Genomic DNA, 26,318 nt, shown 5'->3' on the forward strand with positions numbered 1-26,318 from the left:
TTCTTGTGTGATTACGTCCATGTGCTTCTGATGTGTCTTGTAGATTTATAGATTATTTCTTTGATCACATTATGCTGCTGTAACGCCTCAATTTCCCTGCAGGGATTAATAAAGTATCTCATCTGACCAGCGCCTACAGTATACCCATTCACTCAACAAATTCTCAGCTAGATCATGAGACACCTTAACCTTTTGCTCTTTGTTAAAGGACCATTTCACCAGTTTTCAACTTATCTTCATATATTCCCCAGTAATTTCTCATTATGAGCCGCCATTTCTGTCTACTCGGTCTGTGTCTCACAAGAGGGTTGTAACTGTACTTTCATGTGCTTTTTTCTGCAAACTTCAAATAAAGTATTCAATCAATCAGTAGACAGTTCAGAGACCTGCCTACCAATGACATCATCAATAGGCAAGTTTGGACATTTCAAACAAGATGTCACTTTTTTTTTGGTAGGCAGGTTTCTTAACTGTCCATAGCCCACCAATGAGACGCAGAGTGAGATGGAAAATGGGCCATCTTATTAGCATTAGTGAGGACCAATAATATGAAGATACGGTTGAAAATGGGTGAAGTAGTGTTAAGCTAAGATTCAGATGAGATGCTGTGTGGACTTTTGTTTTGCTCCAAACTATCATGGCAGATGTTGCTTTCCTCAAGTCAATAAAATGGTACATTATATGATTCTAAACACATTAACATTTGAAACACTATAAACACAGTATGTACACATCATCTCTGCCATGCCGAAGGCAGGGCCAGAGATATTGTTTTCGTCCGTGTGTCTGTGAGACGCTGTGTTGCTGTGGGTAATTTCACTTTCTTTGGAAGTGCCACAAATCTGAAAACGTACACCATTTGTTCTAGAAACTTGATTTCTTTTGGACTCATTTTCACCAAATTATGTACACATGATCATGAGTCATGAGGGTCACGAGACTGAGTCATGGGACACAAACAACTGTTTGATATTCCATACCATTTAGCTGTAATTGGCTTCCAAAATGAGTGGGAGGGGCAGTGACAGTTCTATGGCACTATTTATGTCCATACGTGGGCAAAGTTTCAGCCCAATCTGCCCTATTTTGACTTCCAGTACACAATTAAAGTTATATATATAAAATAATAATCAGTCACAAGATGTGAAAAATATGAATTACTTAGAAATGTGTAATTTATTAAAGTCCCTGCTTCCCCATACAAAGAAACATTACTTTACAAGATATAAAGCACAGCACAATCTAAAAAACTATGTACAATACAGCAGTGGTTCTCACGTCTTACACAGCAAAAAAATCTGAGTGTTAATTTAACTCTTGAGAGTGTACAAATGGAACCAAATGGACCCGTTGACCCCATCTGTACACTCTCAAGAGTTAAATTAACATTCAAGATTTTGCATTTTAACGTGGACATTTACAGTACTGCTGGTTTGCATTCCAGCAGTCAAATCAGGGATCAAGTGACACCGATAGAAAACCACTAGTAGTGGTCTGGGTGAGCGGAGTTGAGAACCATTGCAACAATGCATTGCTCAATTGTATTTCTTGTGAACGGCGCCGGGTCGTGGAGGGAGGAAAACCTCTCTCAGGTTTGGGAGTAATCCGCGGCTGTAGAAGTGTCCTTTGGCGTGTTCCGGAGCCGGGCCGTGGAGGTGGTCTGCTGTGGAGGCGGGGTGGCAGTGCTGGCAGACGTAACCTCGGCTCTTGTACCACTCGTTGGAGGTGTGGTTGACCAGGGCCAGGTAGGCGTGGAACAGAGCATAGCCTGCCAGTAGGAGGAAGATGAAGACCAGGAAGCCCAGCATGAACACGATCCGAGGGAAGGTCAGGAACAGATGCTATGAGGGGGAAGAGGTGGTAAAGCAAGATGCTGTTTTCACTGCGCGGCTCTGCAGGACAATAGCTGTCTATAAGAGGGTCGGGTCTGTGTGTGTGTGTGTACAGAGCTACACAAACCACTGGGCGGATCAGGGCCAAACTTCGTATGCACACTCGCAGTAGTACCAAATATCTAACTTTATTTCTATAATGGAAGTCAATGGATGTTGGATCAGCCTGAAACCTTGCCGAAATTGGGAGTCATATCGTCAATGATAATATGTCAGACGACTGGCTGTTATAATGAAGGGAGAGTGCCATTAAAAAAAACACAATTTGACGTTACAGGCTGGCCACGTTAAGTCTGAGATCCACGTCGTTCCCAAGATTTTTTTTTTATTCAAAAGGGGATTGGTCAACTGTGGACAAGTGGCCGACCATAAATAAATGACTAAGTAGTGTATGCTGTCCAGACAAAATTGATAATTAACACATTGCTATACAGCAGAAATACCCATCGCAATCTAGCCCACTAAGCAACCTTTTTGGTATGTGCAATGAGAAACCAACCTCTAAATTCCCTTATGCAAACTTCCTGCTCAGTGTGTTTGTGCTGTATTTGAACAGTACTCGTTCTTACCTGTATAACAAACAGTGGTCCTGTGGGCTGCTGTTGGCCGTGCTGGTCTATGTAGCTGGCTCTCAGGAGTCCTGACCTCAGCACAGCGTGTAGCAGCATGTCGGCTATGAGCAGAGCCATGTCTCCGGCCATGACGCACATGCTGCACAGGTACAGCAGGAAGTAGCCGGTGTTCTTGGCCCCGATGCAGTTGTTGACCCAGACACAGTGGTGATCAAAGCGTTCCACACATCTGTTGCACACTCCTGAAATGTACAGGGAGGCGCTTTAGAAAATATCTTTAAAGTTATTTCTGCCTTGGAACTGTACCTTTGCTACTTTCAAAACACAAAGTGTTCAAAAAGTGTAGTCAAAGCCCAGTGCATCATCAAAGATAAGCACCACCCAAGTCACAAACTGTTCAAACCCTACAACAACCGCGGCCGGGCAAGGGGGCCTACCGCAGTATCAAGAGTAGCACTACCAGGTCCTTGAACAGTTTTCACCTGGCTGCCGTCAGACTGCTGAGCAGCCTGATGACAGGCGGTGCTGTCAGGCTGGTCTCGGACCTTTGCTCTTCCTTGAACCTACCTGTGGATTATACCAGGGACAAGTGACTTGACTTTTTTTTTCTTAGCTCTTCCTCATGGACCTACTTGCGGATTATACCAGTGTCAGTCTACTTTATGTGGATTATGCGGTCGACAAGCACTGACATTTTGCACCTTTATACCTTATCTCAGGTACCATGAGTAAATATGTAGATAACTTGTTTGATCCCCCCCCCCCCTTCTTCTTCCCTTTCTTTTTTCTATTGAAAATGAAAACGAATTTCACCCACTTTTTTACTTCTGTAAACCTGTGATGTGACAATAAAGCTGATTCTGAAGTCTGAAAAATAAAGCCATTAACAGGATACTATTAATGGCTCTATGAACTCTATAAGCTGATGAATAGAATACTTAGGACCACAATGGAAAGTCCCCAGGACTTTTTTGTGTTATCGTTTTAGCGTTAATGTCTTACTGTACCATGTGCTGTTAAGATTTCTGACTAATAAAGTATTCAATCAATCCATCAATTAAATTCAAGTTGTCTATGAGTGTTGCCTGGACAAATATGCCCATATATGGACTGGACATGTCCAACTTCAATGCAAATCGGCAAGTGTCACGCCTTCTCCAACTATGGGTGCGTTCTGCGTTCGGAAATTGCGCACCAGAGCGCACTCGCCTATTAGTTTGTATTGGCCAGTGCGCTCAGTGCTGTATTTCCATAAACAACAGTATTTTCAGCTGTTCTCTTCTAGCCTGATGTAATGCTGAATAGTGTCTACACCCATCTATTCCCCACCTTCTCAGCAAGGAGATCATGAGAGAAACACCTAACCTTGTTAACCATGTGCTCATTGTTAAGTGTTAAGCCAAGATTCAGAGAACACCACGTGAGATGCTGTGTGGACTTGCTTCCAACGAGAGCCATTAAAACCATATACAGTAGTATTTCCAGCACTCACTGCAGTGTTTGGAGCGAGCTGGTTTGACCAGCTGGCAGGTGGGACAGGATACCCCAGGATGGAACATCCTCTTGTCATAAGGATATAACTGCAGCAGGGCACCCACTCTCTTCTTTGTTATTGTGCCTGTGAAAGGACAAGAGCAGCTGTTAAAAAGAGAACAAACCTTTGGGTCAGTGGCACCAGACAAAATGTAACCACTTGTGTCCTTAACCACCAGTGTCCTTATTTTAGAAAATTCGTTACAGGCGTTTCAAAAATAGGGAAAATAGCTGATCTACAAGGTCACAATATGTCACATCGGGACATGTTGGGACCTTGTAGATTGGCTATTTGTGCTGTGCGATGCCTTCATATGACAAAGTATAAAATAGGACTTGTGTGTTTAAAAATGTGTTCTGGCGATTAAAATTGATTACAATTTTTACATCTCAGGTACACGTGTGGTTCATAAGGGGAGGATATGAACCACTATGAGAAAGAATCACAAACCTGGATCTGTTGTGATGCAGCGGTAGAACAGGTAGGTCTTGACGGCCAGCAGGACATAAGGCACAGACAGGCTGGTCAGAGCGGTGTCCATCTGCCTGCAGTAGCCAAACACCTCGTAGGTAAACTCTGCATACACAGCACCTTCCAGCAGGAGATGCAGGTAGATGAACATGTTGTTTCTGTGACAATGAACAAAAGACAAAGAAAAAGATATATGAACTAGAGTTGCTCCGATACCGACACCAGTATCGGAAAAGCTGCCGATACTGCCTAAAATGCTGGTATCGGTGAGTATGGCTGTCTATGCGATTCCCATGGGTACACCCCTCCATTCCTAAACCCCCCCACTCCTACACCCCCCCATTCCGAAACCCCCCCCCCCCCACTCCTACACCCCCCCATTCCGAATTTTTTTTTCGGAATGGGGGGGTGTAGGAGTGTGGGGGTTTTGAAAACTTGGAATAAACCCTGCCATTCCGAAAAATAGATATAAATCCTATCTAACTTTTTTTTTAAATAATTATTCTTTGTGGGGGGGGGGGGGTGCATATGGGGCACCCCTCCGCAAAAAAGAAAAAAAGAAAAAAAGAAAAGTTACAAAAAGTTTTTATTTATTTATTTTTTTTATTTAAAAAAATGTGTGGACTGAAAAAAATAAAAAGTAAAAAAAAAACTTTAAAAAAAAATAGAATTTGTGGCCTGAAGTTGGTTTGCTTCCACAATCCATAATGATGCAGAGATATAAATCTTATCTATCTAACTTTTTTTTTTGCGGGGGGGTGCATATGGGGCACCCCCCCGCAAAAAAAAAAAGTTAAAAAAAAGTTTTTTTTAACGTTTTATTTTATTTTATTTTTTTATTCAAAAATAATTTGTGGACTGAAGTTGGTTTGCTTCCACAATCCATAATGATGCATTTTCGAACAAAATGTATTAGGCTATCTGCACTTCCACCATGGACAGCTAAAACAACTCACTCACATGATTCACTTGAGCTGAGCCCTGATTCAATCAGATCTACATCCTCTTCTTGCATGAAATTCTTGGACGTCGGCCAGCCAGAGGCGGGCCCCGGACTGGGATGCAAGTCAAAAAATATTAAAAAAATAAAATAATAATAATAATATTTTTTTATTTTGTATTCAATTTTTTTTTCACCCTTTTCAATTGAAACGTTTGCAACATAGGAAAGGCTGCCACTCTATCAGTCATGAATTAATTTTCTCCCCCATACCGACCCGCCGACGTAGTCGATCCTTCATGGCACCAACGTCAATTTCCGATCCATCGACCATATCTGCAGTCTTCTGGCGCGTTCTAAATCTATCTAGATAATCTATCTATCTATCAAACTATCTATCTCCAGCAATGTACCGCTCAGCAACATGTTGTTCAACAAATAGCAGATCTACAAGCTCACAACAACTGTTATTGTGAGCTTGTAGATCTGCTATTTTCAAATAATGTATGCGTATGTATAAAATATGTCTGAATTGGTTAGTGATTCATATATATCTGCGATGTGTAGGATTATTATAATTATTATTATCATATTACAATTAAAGTAAGCGCATCGGGAGTGTGATTGAGTGCGCTTCCACGGCCTGGGTCTGTCTGTCTGTCTGTCTGTCTATGTATGTATCTTGTAGATCGATCTGTCTACAAGCTCGGTTATTGTGAGCTTGTAGATCTACTATTTTCAAATAGCGTATGCATAAAATAGGTCTGAAGTGGTTAGTGTATGGTTCATAATATAATAATTTATATCAGACAGACAGACACACAGACAGACAGACAGACTGGTTCAGTCCATTAATGTTGTATTCAGAATAATAAAACTAATATGATTATTATTACCCTTATTATTATTACCCTTATTATTATTTGTATTATTACCCATATTATTATTATTACTACAACTACTATTACGCTATTGTTATTATTATTATTATGCTATTATTATTATTATTATTATTACTACTACTATTACGCTATTATTATTATTATTATTATTACCCTTATTATTATTATTATTATTATTATTACATTATGATGAATTATGATGAATTAAATACTTGTGAATGTTGGAATCGTTGTGATTTTTTTGTATAAACTTTTTTAATGTATTTTGTAATATATATATATATATATATATATATATATATATATATATATATATATATATATATATAAATATATATAAATATATATAAATAATATATAATTATTATTTTTAAGTCTTTGTTCTCATACGATACAAGCAGCCATGTCTTGACAAGGAACCACTTGGTATCAATCAGTGTCAGGGAGTGGCCCTGAAACTGGTTTGTCAGAATGAATGGCATGTTATCTGACTGAACCAGTGAGTCCGTGTGCAAACGACCTGCATTTCCAGTAATACCATGCAGTCTCACCTTATTCAAGTATTCTCAGTGAGGGACACATCGTTAGCCTCATAGCATAATTGCCTAAGTCATAATTCTTTTGCCAAATTGACATTTCTGCCTAACTCTACTCTCCTAACACTGCTGCTACATTGTGCCTTATTGCCTGCGTCCTCAGCCTATGAGAATACTTTAAGTCGACTTTTTGACTTAGGCAGAAATTATTTTTGAATGCAACAAGCGTTCTGATCTGAGGCTTTAATTTGTGGCAAATTAAACATTAATGTATAAAAAACAGAAGAGAAATATGAGCAAATTTTGTCTCTGTGCCAAATCCTGTCTGTACCTGCTACCCTGTCCTGTCGTGTTGCCCCTAGTTACGGACAGCAACACTGTGCCCGGCGTTTGAGAATGTGAGTAACCCCAACTCCACCACACGCGTCTGCAAGCTAAGAGAAAACACATGCAAAAGTATACAGTGATATATGAGTGGTGAGGAGTGGTAGAATTATATTGTCATTATGGTTGCTTATATCTAAGCGTTATATTTAACCTTCACTAATAGTACTTATGATCTATGTTGTAGTGTTGTAGTTCTTTTAATCACAGACAGGCTCCGACCAGCATTAGCCTATTATGAAATATTCATTTTAGTTTAGGTTTACGTGTGCATAAGTAGTTTTAGTTAGACATTAGCTATGTTTTGTTTGGTTTTTATTTAGTTTTCGTTTTTTTGTAACTTTTCCAAGGAATGCCTTGATTCTTAGAACCTATAAGAAAGAAAGGTAGGATAATAGAATGCATAATAGGCTGTTAACCTGTGATGGTGGAAAAAGATGGGATTATTAAGAACGCTGAGATTAGGCTAGAATCGAAATCGAGTGGAACGCATTCTCGTGTGCACGTGCGTGCATATCCGTGCACGTGCGTGCGCATGCTCCTGCTCAAAAGGACTGGTGGGATGCCGTGGTACTGCATGTAATGAGCACTGCAACTGTAAAGTAACTGAGTACATTTACTTAAAGTATTTTTTTTTTTTTTTTTTACTTTACAAGAGTATATCCAGTTTTCAGTACTTTTACTTCTACTCCACTACATCTCAGAGGCAAATATTGTACTTTTACTCCACTACAATTATTTTAAAACTTTAGTTACTAGTTACTTTGCAGATATAAATTATTATATTATAAAACACACATTACCACTTCAGCCCTATTTTATACATAGGCTATTTGAAAATAACAGATCTATAAGCTCACAACACGTTGCGATGCGACGCGTTGTGAGCTTGTAGATCTGCTATTTACAAACATTTTAGCACTTATAACTTTAGGTACTTTAAGTACATTTTGATGCCAATACAGGCTGTTTTTGTTCAGCCCGTACTGTTATGGTTCAACTTGTCCTTGGAGCAGCTAGTAGGACTATGGTCTCATTGGTCTGATCCCTCCCTGTGTTCCTTACAGAACTATACCACCCACCTGGGTGTTATTGTACTTCTCATCAATAACACTCAGTCATCAATTACTGATCGATCCACAATTCCACAACAGTGAAAACAATTCAACTTTATTTCTTTCTTTTGACAGCTTAAGTCAGTGGGAATGAGTATGAACCAAACTGTATGTTGGATATATGTGCAGTGTTGCCAGATTTTGTGAGAGGAATAAGCAACCAGGTCTGGAAAAACAAGGCCAAAAGAAGCGACTAATAGGCCACATGAACACTTTAAACCAGTGGTTCTCAACCAGTGGTCCGGGGACCGGGGTCCTTGAGGGGGTTCCAGGTGGTCCCCAGCTAAATGATACAGAGTTGGTAACCAAATGGGCCCTTATAGATCTTTAACTCTTGAGAGTGTAAAATGAAACCAAATGGACCCTTACGGGTCTTTATTATCCACAAGGGAAAATTGTTTTGCTCAGGTCAATGCATACATTCAACAAGACAATACATAAATAAACACCACAATTAAAACACCAGCAAAGTACTTCAATTCTCTAAAAGATAAAAAAAAACTTTAAAAGAGACTCTAAAAGAAAGCAATGTCCTCTCCACACTTGTAGAGCACCCAGCATGTGTTTGTATATGTTTCATGTGTGTGTGTGCATGTATGTAAGTCCATGGAGCGATTAGCACAGAGTCCAGCTCATCCAGGTGACTGTGTGTGTGTGTGTGTGTGTATGGGGGGGGGGGGGGGGCATTAGGGCATTAGCGAGCAAGTCCAGTTCGACCAGGTGAGGTGGATCAGGTATTAGGGGGTTTGTGTTAATTTAGAAGCCAAATGGCTGAGGGGATCAAACTGGCACTACCCTTTGCCTTCCTAAATAGAGAGGCACCATATCTCCTGAAAGTACATGTTTTGGATTGTTATCACTCTGCCTGAAAAGATCAAAAAACATTCACGTAACCAGTTGGTCTGGATTCCAGTCTACTACACTCCTGTTGCTAATGAGTGAGAGGGAGGGGGTGAGAGAGAGAGAGAGAGAGAGAGAGAGAGAGAGAGAGAGAGAGAGAGAGAGAGAGAGAGGAGTAGGAATTTTCTATACAATGTTGATTAATGCTATTGCTAATTATTCCACATCGTTTTGGATAGTTTGAAATTATCGACATACATACACACAGCTACCAACAAATCTAGTTTCCCAGTTTAACACACAGCATTGGTGAATGTGACAAAATACACAGCCATTTCCTACTGAGACGCATTGTTTACATTTAGCTACCAGCGGAGGGGCAAAAGTGTTCAAGTTGGACATGAGATGAGAGTGAACGTGAACTTGCATTATCCTCCAAAGGTGAGGAAACTGTTGACAAAAAAGGTTACACAACGTCCATTATATTGAAGTGGTTTGGGTTTCTCAAAAGTGAGGCAGCACGGTAAAACAGTCTGCGAAATATGCCATCAGTGGGTGCAAACTGACTGATGGCATATTCATATTCTTCTTAATGAAGAGAAAAGCTGTAAATATAGATATTCACTTTGCCTGTGCCACATCCTTAATGTTGGGGCATCCGTGTTTTTCCAAGTAAGATTTATTGTGATAAAAATGAAAGATTTATAACTGATATGGTTATAAGTTATATATATTTAGCTCCAGGTGGAATGTCCTCCATATCCGTGCGCGTGCGTGCGCATGCTCCTGCTCAAAAGGACTGGTGGGATGCGGTACTGCGTGCAACGAGCACTGCACCACTGCTTATGATCAGAGGTGTAAAGTAACTTTTTTTTTTTTTTTTTACTTTACTAGAGTATATCCAGTTTTCAGTACTTTTACTTCTACTCCACTACATCTCAGAGGCAAATATTGTACTTTTACTCCACTACAAGTATTTAAAAACTTTAGTTACTAGTTACTTTGCAGATATAAATTATTATATTATAAAACATATATTAACCACTTCAGCCCTATTTTATACTTTTTCTGCTATTTGAAAATAGCAGATCTACAAGCTCACAACGCGTCGCGATGCAACGCGTTGTGAGCTTGTAGATCTGCTATTTACAAACATTTTAGCTCTTTTGGTACTTTAAGTACATTTTGATGCCAATAGTCTTTGAATCAAGTAAACGTTGAATTCTGGACTTTTACTTGTCACAGAGTATTTCCATATTGCAGTATTGATCCTTTTACTTCTTTCTTCTTTTCTACTTCTTCTTTACAAATTCTGTAAAGAATTTGAGTACTTTTTCCAACACTGCCAAGATGTCCCGCTTAGGCCTGACAGGCTGTTTTTGTTCAGCCCGTCCTGTTATGGTTCAACTTGTCCTTGTAGCAGCTAGTATGACTATGGTCTGATCCCTCCCTGTGTTCCTTACAGAACTATACCACCCACCTGGGTGTTATTGTACTTCTCATCAATAACACTCAGTCATCAATTACTGATTGATCCACAATTCCACAACAGTGAAAACAATTCAACTTTATTTTTTTCTTTTGACAGCTTAAGTCAGTGGGAATGAGTATGAACCAAACTGCATGTTGGCTATATGTGCAGTGTTGCCAGATTTTGTGAGAGGAATAAGCAACCATGTCTGGGAAAACAAGGCCAAAAGAAGCGACTAATAGGCCACATGAACACTTTAAACCAGTGGTTCTCAACCAGTGGTCCTTGAGGGGGTTCCAGGTGGTCCCCAGCTAAATGATACAGAGTTGGTAACCAAATGGGCCCTTATAGATCTTTAACTCTTGAGAGTGTAAAATGATTACGGGTCCATTTGGTTTCATGTTACACTCTCAAGAGTTAAGTTATTGTTAAGCATCTGCAAATTACTTAATTAAAGAAGTGTTATTTTGATCAATGTTTGTCTGTTCTCTCTCTTATGGTACCAACATTAATACAGCATGGAATTGTGGGCAAAATCTTATCCAACGTCAACAAAATAGTCTAAATCTCATCAAATGGTGGTCCATGGCTCAAATGCAGAATAAATAATGGCCCTTGATATGATGAGGGTTGAAAACAACTGCTTTAAACCTACAGTATATACTGTATCCATCGGCTATTTGAAAATAGCCTACAAGCTCTGCATAGCTTTAAAAGCTCACAGAGCTTGTAGATCTGCTATTTATTAAAAACAATCTTGAAATAAAATGTGGAATATTTGGAAGATTTTTGAAATCTTCTCTCTCTCTCTCTCTCTCTCCCTCCCTCTCACTGTCTCTCATTGTAATGCACAGAGGAGTGTAGTAGCCTGTAATTATTATTATTTGTCTCCTGTCATGTCTTCTCTTCCTCTTTTCCTCATGATGTTGATGAAGCCCAACCAAAACATTTAGATAAATAAGTGCTGCCAAAAAATAAAATAATAAAACTAGTAACATACCATTAATTCACTCAGGGTTTGATAAAGCCTGTTGTTTATCTAATAAGTATTGTTTTGCCAGCAGCTGTTAGTGATAGTGAATTAATTGTCTGAGCCAAAGGCTTCTCTATGACTTAACATAGTGATTTCTGTGTATTGCAGCTGCAACTCTAGTTGGAGAGAGGGAGGCGGGAGAGGGAATAGGAATGTACTTTAAAATGTCCCAAAGTCCTAACCTGGATTCCACACTGACTACATGTTTTGGATTGTTTTCACTCTGCCTGAAAAGATAAAACACATTCATGTAACGTAACGAGTCGGTCTGGATTCCAGTATACTGCACTCCTTTGTAGCTAATTACAATATGAGAGAGAGAGAGAGAGAGAGAGAGAGAGAGAGAGAGAGAGAGAGAGAGAGAGAGAGAATGTCCAATGTCCCGCAACGAGGGAGAGAGCATTGTCTCCCTTACCAGTCCACTTCTGGCCTTGGGAAGACAAAGTTTATATTTATACATTATTTTACTCCAACATATATTCTAAACCAAGCCCTGTTTGCACAGTTAATGTTTTCATTGGGTCATTTTCATTTTTATGTTAATAACTATATTCTATACTTTAACTCAGTGACTATTTAGTTATTCATTTCAAGGACCCCCAGTTGGATATGCATTAGGCCAGGGGTCTTCAACCTTTTCAGGCCAGGGACCCCCAAACTGATGGGGTGAAGGAGCAGGGACCCCCTGTTGAAGACCTCTGCATTAGGCCATCTCATACATTTTCGTATGATTTTTATTAAATTGTATTCACTACAAAACTCTTAAATGTCATAACTCTGAGAGTGTACAAATGGGACCAAATTAATAATTTTGTTCCACTTGTACACTCTCAGAGTTACAGACCCATAGGTGTCCATTTTGTTGTATCAATCATTTAACTGCGAAACCCCTGAAACCCCTGAAACTCCCTTGCCCTGAGAACCAGTCGTTCAACTAATGAACTCCCTAATTTCTTCAGGCTTTAGTAATTGCCAGGAATCTCTTCAAACTGGCAGCATTATGAAATTATACATCATGATAAATAGTGATATTGATATTGATGAATATGGTAAGATTTATTGTGATAAAAATGAAAGATGTATAACTGATATGGTTATATGTTATAACTATATATTCAACTCCAGGTGGAATGCATTAATTTTGGCTTACCTTCATGTTTGCTCTAACAATGTTTTTTTTTTTTTTTTTTTTCATTTAAATTATGCCAAATAAAATGTAACTTGACCTGTTTTAAGTTAAGGACGGTAATGTCACGTTATATGTTTATATGTATATATGTTTCAAAACACTTCTTACCAACAAAGTGGAAATATTTTGGGAGAAATTTGAGACGCTTTGGTGATGAGAATTTCTATTTTCAATTTCAGTTTAGTTATGACTAGTTTTGTAAGTGGATTTGCTAGTTGGCTTATAGTTCCATTTCCATTTTTTATTAGTTTTAGTGTTTCTAAATGTAATATGTTTTAGTCAGGGGCAAGAATCAACAAGGTCAGAAAAATAGCAAAAATAGCTGTGAGCTTGTAGATCGGCTAAGGACATTTTTGATTTTAGTTAGTGTTAGTTTACAGTTTTTCTTTTTCCTTTTTTTCCTTTTACTTCAGTTAACAAGAATTCCCAACAACAAGTAGCCTATACATCATTCACAGCAGCCATTACAATTAACATACTGACCCCTGCTCCTTGCCTAAAGGCTAAAAACAGCTAATGTCTGCATAATGAATACCTGAATAGTAGCCTGACCAGTAATGTAAATCAACCAGAAACTAGGAATACAGGTATTGTTTGAAGTGCTGTATATAAGATAGAGGCTCGATCTGGTGCAGTTCACCGTCAATCTTCTCTGAGCGACCACAGACTACAGACTACAGACCTCTAAAAACAGCAGCTACAAAACAGGTAAGCCTTGGTTGGAACAGAATATATGGAGTGAATGTGGGGGAGTTGAGTGCTTGTGGTTTATATACTGTGCGGAAATGTGCTTGGGCTCTATGCATGCTCCTAGTGCCATTCCTAGCTCTACGCCCCTTCCTTTCCTTCACAAGTGTAATGATACTAATGAAGGCTCTGTTCCATTTAGTGTAGCACCGTGGTTGTCAAACCCTTTTAATTTCAAGGACGCCCATAACTCTGAGAGTGTCCAAATGGAACCACATGGACCCGTTAGGGTCCATGTGGTTCCATTTGGACACTCTCAGAGTTACACACCCGTGTGGTCCACATTGACTGTTTCCAGTGAGCCAACATGCACAATAGGGCATAGCAGTGGCGGCCATTTTCTGGTTCCACTTCAAAATAGTCAATGCATTTTTCCCATTGACATTTCCAAAAATATTTATATCAATTATTTTAAGCCTAGAATCAAGCCATCCAGGGTCCTGGTGAATCATGACCATAAAACGTTTGATCCTGTGAAAAAACTTTTTTGAAAACGGCAAAACAAAGGGTATTTATTAAATATAGTATATCATATAATTAAATATAAAATAAATAAAAATCACAGAAAATAATAATGGTCATGATTCACCAGGACCCTGGATGGTTTGAATCTAGGCTTAAATTAATTGATATAAATATTTTTGGAAATGTCAATGGGAAAAATGCATTGAGTATTATGAAGTGGAACCAGAAAATGGCGCCACTGCTATGCCCTATATCAGCACCCTGACTCTGTTTAACCAGAATTAGTCTGGGAGGCATTGCGTCGGAGCTTGGACAGCAGCGGCGCGGCCACTGCGTTGTGATTCAAATCAACAGCCAATGAAGAAAAGGGGGTGGGATCCACATGCACTGGGTGTTGCATCTAAATAGGATCGACGGGAAGCAATTTCCCCTTGAGAAATTGCGGCCGCCATTGTTGTGTACTGCTGTTTGCCTCTCGTCGGACTTTTTAGACGAGTTGCACAGCTCTCAGACCGGTAAGAGGCCAGTCAGATTCTGAGCGTAAGTTACATCCCGCCCACAAATACCAGGGCTCTGGCCCAGAAGTTCCTCGCCAAGCTGGCGAAAACTTCTGGGAACTCAGATTAGACCAGAATGGAACACAGCTCTTCATTAGTATCATTGGTAGCACCTGTGAAGACACAAAGGAAGAGGCCTAGTTTCTTTCCAATATGGCTGCTGAGCTTAGAGCCTACTATGCTTTTACTGTCTGCTAGCCATGCAGGAGGAGGGGCTGGTGCAACTGACAAGATTCACGTCAAGGTTCTGTTGAAATGTCGGTAGCCTATACTTAAAGGGATAGTTCAACCCCAAAATTTTTTCTAGCGATTACTCACCCCATGGAGACTTGAATTCATGGAGATTTCTTTAGTTTTTGTCTCATTCCTAAGCAAATAATCTGAGAACCGGCAGCGGCTGCGGCTGCGGTAGGAGACACAAAGTGTCAACTTTGAGTCTCCTACCGGAGACATTAATATCTTTCTGCCGGTTATCAAATTATTGGCTTAGGAATGAGACAAAAAACAAAAACAAATCTACATGAATTCAAGGCTTCATGGGGTGTATAATTGATAGAAAATAAGTAATTTTTTGGGTGAACTATCCCTTTAACCCAGTAGGACCGGGAACGCATCTGTGTCATTTTAAGATGTCTTTGGTTATTCAAAAATAGCAGATATACAAGCTCATAGCTCATGAGCTTGTAGATCTGCTATTTTTGAAAAATCTTGGGGAAAAAAAATGCAAATATTTGAATATATATATATATATATATTTTTTTAAAAGCGAACTCAAATCTTTGCATCTGGGGGAAATGTCTTCTAAATCCTAACAGTTTTCTGAAAAACATATGTTGGTATATCAGTGGTTCTCAAACTTTTTCATGTGAAGGACCCCCAAAATGATGTGTATTTGGCCACGGACCCCCATCTCAAAATATGTTGTTCCAGCCCCCCCCCCCCCCCCCAGAAGCAAAGATTTGAGTTACAAAAGTTCCCTTTAAAATATATATATATATAAATATTCAAATATTTGCACAAACGTTCAAGATTTTTCGCATAGCGCGGCACTCGGTGCCGCGCTACGAGCTTGTAGATCTGCTATTTTTGAATAGCCAAAGTATAAAATATGGATAGAAAGGTTACACAGATGCGTTGCCCGGTCTTAAAGGGTTTTACATAGTTTTTGGATAAATGCATTGGTTCCATGATGACAGTGCATCAGTCTGCTGAACTTGGTCATGTTAACGTTATTGCTTGTTTAGCTACTGTTTTAGAATGGCTGAAAGTGAAAGACATTCAACTCCATGCATAATGGTGACGTCAGTTTCAGGACTAACATATCAATCATCCCCAATGTGCAAATATAAAGACAGTAAAATGTATACAGCATGGGTTAATAATAGCCTGATTGTGTAATTGGTTACTTCAACTTCTGGTTAATAATGATATTGAATCAGTTACTTCAATTATAACCAGTCTTGGCTACTGAATGGTCTGAGTTACTGTACTGTATGTGTGGATGCATGTATTATAGACCTATTGTTAATCATAAAAAAAAATATATATATATATTATAATAATAATAATAATAATTATTATTATTATTATTACCCTTATTATTATTATTATTATTATTACCCTTATTATTATTAATATTATTATTATTATTATTATTATTATTACATTAATGTTGATGTTCTGTCACAGCTCACTTTTGCGCACACGTTGATTGACGGGTCAGTAATCACGTAGGCCTACTCAGAGACGCTCACATGCTCAGGTTTCTCAGATGTTTTCTCGCTAATTAACCCACTTGTCACATCTCACATGAATAGTATACGCATCAGTGGTGGAAAAATTACTCAAATGTTTTACTAAAGTAAAAGTACCAATACTGCAATGTAGAAATAGGCCTACTCTGTAACATGTAAAAGTCCAGAATTCAAATTTGAGTAAAAGTATCCTACAAAGCCCAAGTATTGGTATCAAAATGTTCTTAAAATACCAAAAGTAAAAGTACTCGTTATGCAGAAGGTCCCATTTCACAAGTTTTCAAATGTATAAAAATCCTTTGAATAGCAGATCTACAAGCTCACACAATACAATTATTTATTTGATTTATTTGACGCAGAGAGAGAGTGAGAGAGAGAGAGAGAGAGAGAGAGAGAGAGAGAGAGAGAGAGAGAGAGAGAGAGAGAGAGAGAGAGAGAGAGAGATTTGTGAAGCTGTTGCATTTGACCAATGAAATGAATGAACCTCTGGATACCTCCGTTTGAAGATCGCGCAAGAATGAACAGCTAAACTGTTGATAAATAGATAGATAGATAGATAGATTGTAGGCTGTGTGGAAATAACTGCAGAGTGTATTTATGTAGTAACGGTAACAGCCAGAATAGGGGGACACCAAAACATTCTGGGCACTATAGGCTAACTGGGCACCTTGGACGAGTGGGCATTAGGGACATGTGGACACTTGGAAGAGTGGGCACTTAGGGTGGATAAGAGTGGGCGGTAGGGAAATCTGGGAACCATGAAGACTGGGCACCGGGGAAAATGGTGTTAATAATCAATGTTAATAAAGAATACAATCTCACAGGCAATGCACATAGTGCCCACTCTCCCTGGTGCCAAGATGTCCCTAGTGCCCACATATGCTGAATCCAATTAATACATCAGCAGAGATGAGAATTACGTATCTTCCCGTCCGACAGACAGACAGACAGACAGACAGGCAGGCAGACAGACAGACAGACAGACAGACAGACAGGCAGGCAGGCAGGCAGACAGACAGACAGACAGGCAGGCAGGCAGGCAGGCAGGCAGGCAGGCAGGCAGGCAGGCAGACAGGCAGACAGACAGACAGACAGACCCAGGCCGTGCATGGAAGCGCACTCAATCACACTAACCGATGCGCTTACTTTAGTTGTAATAAAATAATTATAATAATCCTACACTTCGCAGATATAAATTATTATATTATTAATCACTAACCATTTCAGACATATTTTATACATACGCTATTTGAAAATAGCAGATCTACAAGCTCACAATAACAGTTGTTGTGAGCTTGTAGATCTGCTATTTGTTGAACAACATGTTGCTGAGCGGTACATTGCTGGAGATAGATAGTTTGATAGATAGATAGATAGATAGATAGATAGATATTTAGATAGATTTATAGATAGACAGACAGACAGACAGACACGCCTTGTTTTTCTGTTAAATTTTTTTCATTTTTCTTTTCTGAAACCGCTCCATTAGCGGCGCTAAGGTGGAGCTTGGAGCTTTGGGGTCCATAGCTAAAACCCCCAAAAATGTCAGCCTACAGTGGGCTGTATATATGTACAGTACACGTTGTGGAAGTGCAGATAGCCTAATTAATTTAGTTCGAAAATGCATCATTATGGATTGTGGAAGCAAATCAACTTCAGTCCACAAATTATTTTTCAATAAAAAAAATTAAATAAAAATAACTTAAAAAATAGTTATTATTATTTTTATTTTTTGCGGGGGGGTGCCCCATATGCACCCCCCCGCAAAAAAAAAAGTTAGATAGATAGGATTTATATCTATGCATCATTATGGATTGTGGAAGCAAACCAACTTCCGTCCACAAATTCTTTTTTAATAAAAAAAATATGCACCCCCCACCCCCCCCCCGCAAAAAAAAAAAAAAAAAAAGTTAGATAGGATTTATATCTATTTTTTGGAATGGCAGGGTTTATTCCAAGTTTTTAAAACCCCCCCACTCCTACACCCCCCCATTCCGAAAAAAAAAATCGGAATGGGGGGGTGTAGGAGTGGGGGGGGGGGGGGGTTCGGAATGGGGGGGTGTAGGAGTGGGGGGGTTTAGAAATGGAGGGGTGCACCCGATTCCCATACCACATGATTTATTGAAATGATAAATGTCATTTACTGTGATCAATTATTTTGTAATTTGAATGCTTCAGTTGATGTTGCACTACTGTTTAATATATATATATATTTATTTATTTTATTCCTGGATCAGTGGTTCTCAAACCTTTAAATTTCAAGGACCCCCATAACTCTGAGTGTACAAATGGAACCAAACGGACCCTTTCTTGTACACTCTCAGAGTTACAGACCTGTAAGGGTCCATTTGGAACACACTGTTATCGGATCAGCACTCGGTATCGACCGATGCGCAAGTTATGGGAATCGGAATCGGTCTCAGGAAGGAATAAATGCTATCGGTACATCTCTAATATAAACCTGTGTGAGACTATGATGGAAGAATACAGAAGTTTATGTACATATTAGAACAGGATGTTTTAGAAACAGAATGTATTGGCAAAGAGAAAAGCTATACTATGACTGAGTAGTATAGAGTAGAAGTAGGTAGTAATTGACTTGACCATTAATGCTGGATACCAGTAGTTCAACTACCCACCTTTGATGAAACAGTCTGTGTAAGATCCTCTGCGTGAACCTCTGAAGCCATTTTGGTGTAATTAGTGCAAGTAACTGGGAACAAAACAAGAGGAAATTGAAGGGGTTATGTCCAAATAGCATATCAATATAATACAGTAGACGACTATGGATAATGCATTTCTCCCAAAGACTTAAGTGCAATTGTTTTCTAAACAAAATGTGTCTTTCTTAGTTGGCTCAAATTGGATTTTAACTTACACTCACAATCATTTTCTAAAACAACTTTCTTAATTTACTTTAAAAAGGTAGGGGTAGACCCTGCACTTGTTCTTAAATGTGTGATTACGTGAAGCCCCCCCCCCCCCCTTTTTCCCCTAAAGATGCCCACTGCTAGATTTTTTTTTTTTTTTTTTCATCCTTTGACAGTCAAAAAATTTTAAAATGATAGTCATCAATGAAAAATGTATGGTGATATGGACAAGAGAATGTATAATATATATATATATATATATATATATATATATATATATATATATATATATATATATATATATATATATATATTTAAGATAAAACTGTCTGTACACACGATGACCACGATAAAAACAAAATTTCAACAACAAAAAAAGGCAGGGGCAAGTGATTTACTTTGGTAAATAAATAAATATATACATTATACAAAATGGATACTTTATCTATAACCCTTTCTGTCAGTTCATGCACTATTGCAAGGCTGCAGTGCCACTATGTGGTTATATATTGAACTGCAGCTTACCGTGGACGTGTATTTGAGGAGGACACTAAACGGGGTCTGTCGCTGTCCTGAGTATTTGCAGACCAGGGCGATACATGTCAACACCACAGCGACATAGATAGCAAACAGAGTGAGGAAGTCCATGGTTCACATCATCTGCCACGTTAATAGTAACGTTAGAACTAGACAGTGGTGGAAAAAGTATTCACATTTTTTACTTTTTGGTAAAAGTCTCAATACTGCAATGTTGAAATACTCTGTTTACAAGTAAAAGTCCGGAATTCAAAATTGACTTGAGTAAAAGTACTGAAGTATTGGTATCAAAATGTACTTAAAGTACCAAAAGTAGAAAGTACTCATTATGCAGAATGTCCCAGTTCACAAGTTTTTTTCAAATGTATAAATTGTAGAAGACTCTTTTGGAAATAGCAGATCTACAGGCTCACAATGCTTGTCGCAAAGCGAGGCATTCAGAGCTTGTAGATATGTAGAAATGTACATATGGTTGAAGTGGTTCATGTATGTTTTGCAATAATAATCAAAATCTACAAACTAAGGTTTTCAAACAATTGTAGTGGAATAAAAGTAGAATATTTGCCTCTGAGATGTAGTGGATTAGACGTAAAAGTACTGAAGAGTGGAAATACTCCAGTAGAATACCTCAAAATTGTATTCAAGTACAGTACTTGAGTAAATGTACTTGGCTACTTTACACCACGTTAATAGTAATACTGCGCCAGTATAGACAACAGTGATACTAGTACAAACCCACCAAAAAACCTAACGTTAAACTAGCAACGTTTGTTTCAAATGTGATTTCCTAGCAGCAGCTATACTTCAACTGTTGGCAAAGCTTGTCTGTGTAACATTCCTGCTGTCGTTATTGTGCAGTATCTTTATATCCATTAGTCCCTTATACCGTGTTACACGTTAATCATATAGCGACGAACAATACATAGCATGTATTTTTATCAAACTAAACCATATAAAAGATGAAAACGCCTCACTTTCGACCAGCTTTACTTAGCTCCGTTCCGGTAGCAAATATAACACATCCGGTTTCTGAGCTAGCAAATATAAGGTTTCCGGTTGCCTTCAAAGTAAGAGCATCGCATTTAATGTTTTATGAAAGACATACATGCATTTCGAAAAAGACATTTATACAGTGGTGGAAAGTAACTAAGTACATGTAATCAATTACTGTACTATGCATTTTGAAAAATACACGTATACAGTGGTGGAAAGTAACTAAGTACTACTCCACTACATTTCAGAGGCAGATATTATACTAGTTACTTGTTACTTTGTATATTTTTGATTATAATTACAAGACCACTTCAGCCCTATTTAAACTTTGGAAATTTGAAAATAGCCGATCTACAAGCAAAAGATTTTTATATTTATACAAGACCACTTCAGCCCTATTTAAACTTTGGCAATTTGAAAATAGCCGATCTACAAGCAAATATTTGTATATTTAATTACATTTTGATACCAGTACTTTTACTTAATTACATTTAGAATTCAGGACTTTTACTTTTGCAGAGTATTTCTACATTGCAGTATTGATACTTTTACTTAAGTAAAACATTTTAGTACTTTTTCCACAACTGCATTGATGGATGTAAATATAAGAATTAGCCTATACGCCCTAACAGGTCGTTATTGAAATTGGCCTTTGATCCACATTCAATGGGCACTTAGCACATTTTCCATACACCCATGTTTAACCACTGTGATTAGACTGTAAACAGGTTTCAGATTTAAATTGGAATGCCAAAGATGGCAATCCCCTTTCTATAAATAATAATAGTAGCTTGTACAGGTGTAACATGTGGGGGGTTTATAAACATATTTAACAATACAATACAGTGTGTGTGTGTGTGTGTGTGTGTGTGTGTGTGTGTGTGTGTGTGTGTGTGTGTGTGTGTGTGTGTGTGTGTGTTTCTCATGGCATCTGAAAAAAAATGACAGACATCTGTAAAAAATGTGCATCGAAAGTTGAAAGCATTTCATGCGCGCCTACTGTTTTTGCATTACCGCTGACACAGAAATGTGAGTCCCTCAATTCTCTTTTCGAACACACAATCATGGAAGGTGAAGGTCAACAGAGATGTACAGCATGTGGTTCAGAAATGAAGAGACAAATATGTTGGATTGATGCTCCTGATGTCATTACTCTTTCTGTGTCCCGTGTTGATAATGGTGGGACGGTGCTCCACACGCCTGTAGTCCCATCTGATATAATCGAAATTCCCATTTGTGACAGCAGTAAAATTAAGTATAAGTTGGGCTCAATCATTTGTCATGTAGGCTCAGTGGCCAAAGCCGGACACTTCTGGGCACATTTGCTTTATGACAATGTTGTAATTAGAGCAGATGATACAAATATAAACATCCTTCAACCAGCAAATGCATTGCAATTGGCAAAACCACATGGGTACATTTATTTCTATGTGAAATGTAATGATGCATCACTTAATGCTGTTATCACAATAGAGGACAATTTGGAAGATATTGGCCATGGTGTGGATGTGTTTTTTTGCAATGAAAGACCAAATCACAATATGTGTGAAGCCATACCATTACCAATACTAACATTTCTAAAACAGACATCTGCTTTCCAAAAATGTCACACACGGCTTCATTTTGGTCTTCCTTTTTTTCCTTTAGGTTTTGATTTAATCAAATGTTTTCTTCTTTTTTTCTTTTGTCTTTGTGCTTACTGTGATCATCTAAAAACAAACATTAGAGCACAGGACTATGCAATGTTTGGACTGAGCTGGTTCTGCTTTATATACGTACATCTATCTATTGATCAATTTGTGTGTGTGTGTGTGTGTACAATGTTTGCACTTTAAGTTTGCTGTGTTGCACTTTTGAGTGATGTTTGCACTTCAGTATATTGCATGTTATACTTTTTTATACATTTGAGTGATGTTTGCACGTTGGTACATTGCATGTTGTACCCGTTTATTATACATTTGAGTGATCTTTGCACTTAGGTACGTTGCACGCAGTACCATTTTATACTTTTGAGTGTGGTTTGCACTTCCTAGAACTTCCACATTTTTACAGTTTTGCATGATGATTGTGTTTGAATAATTTTTGCTGTTATTAACACACACACATATAGTAAATTGATCAAATCTGTGACTACTAAACTACTAAAGTAGCCTCTCAGTCCACCTTAAGACAATTGGCAATGTTTAAAAACAAATATTGGAAAATGTATTTATATATATTCTGTTTTTGATAATTATACACTATTGTCTGAAAACGGACCTTTTCTGACCCCTGACCTCACTGGACGGCCCGCCACTTTTCGAAATACAGCTCTCCCGCTTAGCGGAGAGTGTGGCGGTGTAGAGGGGCTCTCCCCGAACGCTTGCGTACCTCCGAAGTTCCGGCGCCAAGCACCGTCTCCTGTCCAGTGTCCAATTTGTATACACTATTGTCTGAAAACTGACCTTTTCTGACCCCTGACCTCACTGGACGGCCCGCCACTTTTCCAAATACAGCTCTCCCGCTTAGCGGAGAGTGTGGCGGTGTAGAGGGGCTCTCCCCGAACGCGTGCGTACCTCCGAAGTTCCGGCGCCAAGCACCGTCTCCTGTCCAGTGTCCAATTTGTATACACTATTGTCTGAAAACGGACCTTTTCTGACCCCTGACCTCACTGGACGGCCCGCCACTTTTCGAAATACAGCTCTCCCGCTTAGCGGAGAGTGTGGTGGTGTAGAGGGGCTCTCCCCGAACGCGTGCGTACCTCCGAAGTTCCGGCGCCAAGCACCGTCTCCTGTCCAGTGTCCAATTTGTATACACTATTGTCTGAAAACGGACCTTTTCTGACCCCTGACCTCACTGGACGGCCCGCCACTTTTCCAAATACAGCTCTCCCGCTTAGCGGAGAGTGTGGCGGTGTAGAGGGGCTCTCCCCGAACGCGTGCGTACCTCCGAAGTTCCGGCGCCAAGCACCGTCTCCTGTCCAGTGTCCAATTTGTATACACTATTGTCTGAAAAGGGACCTTTTCTGACCCCTGACCTCACTGGACAGCCCGCCACTTTTCCAAATACAGCTCTCCCGCTTAGCGGAGAGTGTGGCGGTGTAGAGGGGCTCTCCCCGAACGCGTGCGTACCTCCGAAGTTCCGGCGCCAAGCACCGTCTCCTGTCCAGTGTCCAATTTGTATACACTATTGTCTGAAAAGGGACCTTTTCTGACCCCTGACCTCACTGGACAGCCCGCCACTTTTCCAAATACAGCTCTCCCGCTTAGCGGAGAGTGTGGCAGTGTAGAAGGGCTCTCCCCGAACGCGTGCGTACCTCCGAAGTTCCGGCGCCAAGCACCGTCTCCTGTCCAGTGTCCAATTTGTAGACACTATTGTCTGAAAACGGCCCTTTTCTGACCATTTATCCATTTAGATAAATTATTAATGTTTAAAAAACCGTTTTTGTTACACAGAAACATAATATGTGTTGTGTAGAAACATAATATGTCGTTTAAATGCTTAATTTATAGTTTTAATGTGCAAATTAACCGTTTTTCAATGGCTCCTTTTTGCTCTAGAGTGTACTCTTATTCTGAAGAGATCGTCCACCGGAAGTCTTATATTTGCTCCGTTATATTTGCTGACTGAACACTGCTCTTTCGACCCATGTTTGAACTATACTTCCGTATCATCTGGCTAAAGCTAGCTTGGCGAAAAGAACAGATCTGCAAGCCAAAAACGCCTCGCGATAGGTTGAATTTCTTGTTGGAGATCGGTTATTTTTGTCAAGCGACGTCATCGAAGCCGTATACTACTGACCTCACTTAACGGCAGAAACTAGTTATTAAGATCAATATCATTTTCGGGTTTCTGATCCGGTCGGAGCGGAAATAACTTTACGTCATCAGGTCGGCCGGAACACATGACCGGAACCTTGAACACCGTGCACCTCCAATGATTCCCCCAGTTTAAAATGTGTTTAGTTTGGTATAATCGTTCCGTTTCTTGTGGTATAATATAATAATCATTTGGTACGTCCATCTTTTATTCTAACTCGTAGCGCGACTAGCGCAATATATTATAACTCTATGGACTAGCGAGACTAAACTAATTGTTTTGCATTATGTGTAGTCTACGTGTCCGCGAGACCACATTATGTGGGGAACAAAAACAATGCAATGCCAACCGGAACACACCACCGGAACACGATTCTTCCCCCCCCCCCGAGCAGAAATAGGACATCCGGTTTTCGAGCTAGCAGAAATAAGGTTTCCGGTTGCCTTCAAAATAAGATTGTGAATTTTTATGTTTTTTAAAAGACACAAATCTATTTTAAAAATACATTTATGATGTATGCCTTTTAAATGGCTCATACTAAAACACTTCTAAGTGGCAAGTTTTTAAAAAAAAGACACAATTGTATTTAAAAAATACATTTATGATGTACAGTATGTCTTTTTAAATGGCTTATACTAGATCACTTCTAAGTGCCAGGTTGTTCCAGTTTGAAATTGGCTATTGACCCCCATTAAATGTGCACTTAGCACTGTTTTGCACTTTAACTGGATATTTATTTGTGTGTGTTACATATATGTATTGTTTTTGTATTGTTTGTCCATTGTTGTAATATTGCTGACTCTAGGCCAGGTCACTCTTGGAAAATTATCAGGATATAATATTGTTTATTGCAGAAGCAAATAAACAATGATAAAAGAGACCACAAAATATGCTACAAATAATAATAGTAGATAGTGCAGGTGAGATTTAAAAAATAAAGCAGGGGGGGTTTATAAAGTTGATCTCACCTATTTAAAAACTAAAATACAATACAAATAAGAATGTAATCCGAAAAATTAATACAAAATGTGTGTGTGTGTGTGTGTGTGTGTGTGTGTGTGTGTGTGTGTGTGTGTGTGTGTGTGTGTGTGTGTGTGTGAGAACTGTTCCATAACTGAGCGCCCCTGAACTTGATAAAAAATTGATACAGACCAGTAGGACCAACGGAATGTTGGTGAACCAGAAAGAGGCTATGTAGGCTATGCACTGAAAACGGCCCTTTTCTGACCCCTGACCTCACTGGACGGCCCGCCACTTTTCAAAATACACCTCTCCCGCTTAGCGGAGAGTGTGGCGGTGTAGAGGGGGTCTCCCCGAACGCGTGCGTACCTCAGAAGTGCTGGCACTAAGCACCGTCTCCTGTCCAGTGTCCAATTTGTATAGGCTATGCACTCCTTTGAACAGCATTTATCCATTTAGATAAATTATTTATGTTTTAAATCCGTTTTTGTTACACAGAAACATAATATGTGTTATATAGCTTCGTTTAAATGCTTAATTTATAGTTTTAATGTGCAAATGAACAATGGTTTTCAATGGTTTCTTTTTACTCTAGAGGGTACTCTTATTCTGAAGAGATCGTCGACCGGAAGTCTTATTTCTGCTCCTTATTTCTGAGCTCTGCTCACGGAACACAGCTAGCATGGATGAAGTTGCCATAGACCAATTATTTGTTTACCAACATTGAGACTGGGCGCACAGGTGATTGTTTCACGCAA

At 39.1% G+C, this 26,318-nt stretch overlaps 1 protein-coding gene across 4 annotated transcripts; it reads right to left on the minus strand.

The window, feature by feature from the left end:
• Positions 1 to 1,160: 1,160 nt before the first annotated feature.
• zdhhc4 (zDHHC palmitoyltransferase 4) lies at positions 1,161 to 24,518 on the minus strand. Of its 4 annotated transcripts, none has more exons than XM_080454382.1 (7): positions 24,420 to 24,518; positions 19,798 to 19,931; positions 19,042 to 19,115; positions 4,449 to 4,627; positions 3,957 to 4,082; positions 2,462 to 2,706; positions 1,161 to 1,841 (listed from the first exon to the last, which is right to left on the minus strand). In XM_080454382.1, the coding sequence occupies exons 2-7, from the start codon at positions 19,918 to 19,920 to the stop codon at positions 1,536 to 1,538; spliced, it is 1,053 nt and encodes a 350-aa protein (XP_080310508.1). In that variant the 5' UTR covers positions 19,921 to 19,931; positions 24,420 to 24,518; the 3' UTR covers positions 1,161 to 1,535. The 4 variants fall into 4 exon arrangements, with proteins under 4 accessions (XP_080310508.1, XP_080310505.1, XP_080310507.1 ...); XM_080454379.1 differs by lacking the exon at positions 24,420 to 24,518 and adding an exon at positions 20,784 to 20,821 and having other exon boundaries at positions 19,798 to 19,958; XM_080454381.1 differs by lacking the exon at positions 24,420 to 24,518 and adding an exon at positions 20,696 to 20,751 and having other exon boundaries at positions 19,798 to 19,932.
• Positions 24,519 to 26,318: the final 1,800 nt, after the last annotated feature.

The sequence above is a fragment of the Gymnoscopelus braueri genome (assembly GCF_963280865.1).
Source record: "Gymnoscopelus braueri genome assembly, chromosome: 17".
Taxonomy (NCBI): Eukaryota; Metazoa; Chordata; class Actinopteri; order Myctophiformes; family Myctophidae; genus Gymnoscopelus; species Gymnoscopelus braueri.

Coding starts and splice junctions, on each gene's coding strand:
- zdhhc4 (XM_080454382.1), bottom strand. CDS start 19,920: ATGGACTTCCTCACTCTGTTTGCTATCTATGTCGCTGTGGTGTTGACA. Junction 4,083..4,448: donor CTGCATCACAACAGATCCAG/GTTTGTGATTCT, acceptor GTCCTTTCACAG/GCACAATAACAAAGAAGAGA. Junction 1,842..2,461: donor GACCACTGTTTGTTATACAG/GTAAGAACGAGT, acceptor TCCCCCTCATAG/CATCTGTTCCTGACCTTCCC.